This window comes from Oncorhynchus mykiss, chromosome 27 (genome assembly GCF_013265735.2).
Source record: "Oncorhynchus mykiss isolate Arlee chromosome 27, USDA_OmykA_1.1, whole genome shotgun sequence".
In the NCBI taxonomy this organism is placed as follows: domain Eukaryota; kingdom Metazoa; phylum Chordata; class Actinopteri; order Salmoniformes; family Salmonidae; genus Oncorhynchus; species Oncorhynchus mykiss.
The window spans coordinates 20675075-20678344 of NC_048591.1; the positions used below are offsets into that span (position 1 = coordinate 20675075).

The 3270-nt window shown below is 39.5% G+C and overlaps 1 protein-coding gene across 1 annotated transcript; it reads left to right on the forward strand.

Annotated features, from left to right (window-relative positions):
* Nucleotides 1-376: 376 nt before the first annotated feature.
* LOC110507123 (odorant receptor 131-2-like) lies at nt 377-1627 on the forward strand. The gene has a single exon (XM_021586986.2). The coding sequence runs from the start codon at nt 377-379 to the stop codon at nt 1397-1399; it is 1023 nt and encodes a 340-aa protein (XP_021442661.2). The 3' UTR covers nt 1400-1627.
* The last annotated feature ends 1643 nt before the right edge of the window (nt 1628-3270 follow it).

Consider the following 3270-nt stretch of genomic DNA (forward strand, 5'->3'; position numbering starts at 1 on the left):
AAAGGTTTGGCACTCAGTGCTGTTGTCCTAGCTAGGAACAGGAGGAGGAGACTGGGAAAGGATCGTGTTCGACATCAATGAACCTTTTGGAGACAAACATATTGATACCATAATAGGTTATAGTTATTTTACAATAGTTATTGCTGAGTAATTGTTATTAAAGGATTGCAGTAAAACCACCTTCTCACGTTTATTTAGATTCTGCTGACATTCTTTAAGTTCTAGTAAAAAGATTTGTGTCTTATGATGGTCAATGTTGGTACTGACAAATTACTATATGGCTTTTTTAAATGTTTGTGTTGACAACTTTCCTGACATGGTTACATTGTTATTGACATTGTTTACATTTTTATCCTCTTTCTAAACAGAAAATACAATGCCGAATACAAGCCAGGGCAGTGAGGGCAGTCTTGTTCTACCGACTGTGCAATACCATAGACCTCTGAATGACAAAGTGGTGATAGTCCAAGTGTTTATTGGCATCTTCCTCTGCATCAACTCCCTCATGATAGTGACCTTCTTTAAAAAAGAGGCCTTCTTCACCAACACACGATACATATTCTTTGCTCACTCGCTGATTTGTGACAGTGTGTTTCTGGCTCTGACTGATGTATTACTGCTGATGAGCTACTCCAGGGTACCAATGCCAGGTGGGCTATGTATATTTCTGATTGTGATCACAGAAACGCTGACCATTGCCACACCGCTGACACTGACAGCCATGAGCCTGGAGCGCTATATTGCAATCTGCATGCCCCTGCACCACAGTGAACTCTCCACCCCGGTGAGGGCCATGCGCTGCATCCTACTCATCCAGGCTCTCAGCTCTGTTAATTGGATAATTGTGATCTCCATCCTCTTCTCGGCTGTACCTCTGAGCTTCTACACCTCTGTTCTAGTCTGCAGTTTCGAGCAGATGATTGTGTTCTCCTGGCAGGGCCACCTCAGCTCGGCTCTGTGTCAGTTCTACTTCCTGGTCATGTCCGTAGTCATAGCTTTCACCTATGTGAAGATCATGGTGGCTGCCCGTGCTGCCTCATCAGACAGTAGGAAGTCCACCAATAAGGGCCTGAGGACAGTTATTCTCCACGGCTTCCAGTTACTCCTTAGTTTGATTCAGTTCTGGTGTCCTATGATAGAATCGGCTATAATGAAGATCAATTTGAATGTGTTTATTGAGGTTAGGTATATTGACTATATTATTTTTATTCTTGCCCCTCGATGTCTGATTCCACTTGTGTATGGATTAAGGGATAAGGATTTTGTGGTGGTTATGAAATATTATGCCCTGTTTGGATATTCTAAAAAAGTATTTATATTTAATAAGGACAAGTCTAATGATGTAAAGGGAAAAAAAACTCCCATGCACACTTGTAAGGTAAATGCGGGCCATGTGTAATACTGAATTTGGTTTATTGAATCAATTTTCTGTCATCTGCAAATGAAAGGATGTAAATGAGAGGATCAAAAGGTATCATATATTTCAGGTGTTTATGACCCAGTTTTGTTATGGTTATCTTATGTTATTTTAGGGGTGTCAAACATTTATGGCCTGCAGATTGATTTCACACGTGTAAAATCAAAGTAACTTTGTGTTAATTTAGTTTTTTTTTTTGTTGATTTTTGGCCGTCCTGATCTCTGCAGTAACAGAAATGGTATTTGACACCTCTATTTGACGCCCCTTTGCTGAGTGACAGTTAGACATTTCTATTACACTTCAGTCATTTCTGTACTACATTTGTCAATGTTCTTTAATTCTATAAAATATAAACTGTAAAATGTCAATAAAATGAATAATGTTTCAAACCATATATGTTTTTTCTGAAGTTGATGTTAGTTGCCATTTTTTCATGATTGAGACCCAGGGAGAAGACACAGTTTGAACTTGGCTCCAGCTATCTTCATTACTGATGCATGACTACTGTCAAGAGCAGACCAAGCCCTGGTGTGCTGCTCTCAACAGAGTCATCTTGTTTGCCAAACAAAAGAAAACATAAGGTTGCACAATTAGGCTCGACTCCGTTAATAATAAACCAATCTGTTAATTACTAATCAGGGAACAGGGGACACGCTCTCTCTCTAACTGTACTCTGGAGATATCCATCTGGCAACACAGTAAACACGCCTCCCTGTTCATCAAATGCAGTCCATGCAAGTCCCCTCACAAACAACCCCAAACTATGTTTCCTTTACGGTTTCATCATTCTCTCTGAAAACAAAAACAACGCTGGTAGACGGACAGCCCTGGTCTGCATGCATTTCACCCAAGGTTGATAGAACACTGTTTAAAAATAGAACAGGGTTTTAAACATCTAGTTGATACTTTATTACAAATTCTGACATCACAGTACTGAGGACAATAAACACATTTGAATAAATATTTATTCAAATTCATAAATAACAGGCCTCCTGTTCAGTTTTAAACACCCACATCAGTAGAAATCCACTTTTCGAGATGAAAGAAGATGGCCAGAGCTTACCCATGATGTTGCACATCGATTTAAGTCATCATTTTAGTCAAAGTATGATACAGTTGAAGTCGGAAGTTTACATACACCTTAACCAAATACATTTAAACTTAGTTTTTCAGAATCACTGACATTTAATCAGAGTAAAAAATCACTGTTTTAGGTCAGTTAGGATCACCACTTTATTTTAAGATTGTGAAATGTCAGAACAATAGTAGAGAGAATGATTTATTTCAGCTTTTATTTCTTTCATCACATTCCCAATGGGTCAGACGTTTACATATACTCAATTAGTATTTGGTAGCATTGCCTTTAAATTGTTTAACTTGGGTCAAAAGTTTTGGGTAGCCTTCCCCAAGCTTCCCACAATAAGTTGGGTGAACTTTGGCCCATTCCTCCTGACAGAGCTGGTGTAACTTAGTCAGGTTTGTCCTCCTTGCTCGCACATGCTTTTTCAGTTCTGCCAAAAAAATTAGATAGGATTGTGGTCAGGGCTTTGTGATGGCCATTCCAATACCTTGACTTTGTTGTCCTTAAGCCATTTTGCTACAACTTTGGAAGTTAAGGTCATTGTCCATTTGGAAGACCCATTTGTGACCAAGCTTTAACTTCCTGACAGATGTCTTGAGATGTTGCTTCAATATATCCACATAATTTTCCTCCCTCATGAAGCCATCTATTTTGTTAAGTGCACCAGTCCCTCCTGCAGCAAAGCACCCCCACAACATGATGCTGCCACCCCCGTGCTTTACGGTTGGGATGGTGTTCTTCATCTTGAAAGCCTCCCCATTTTTCCTCGAA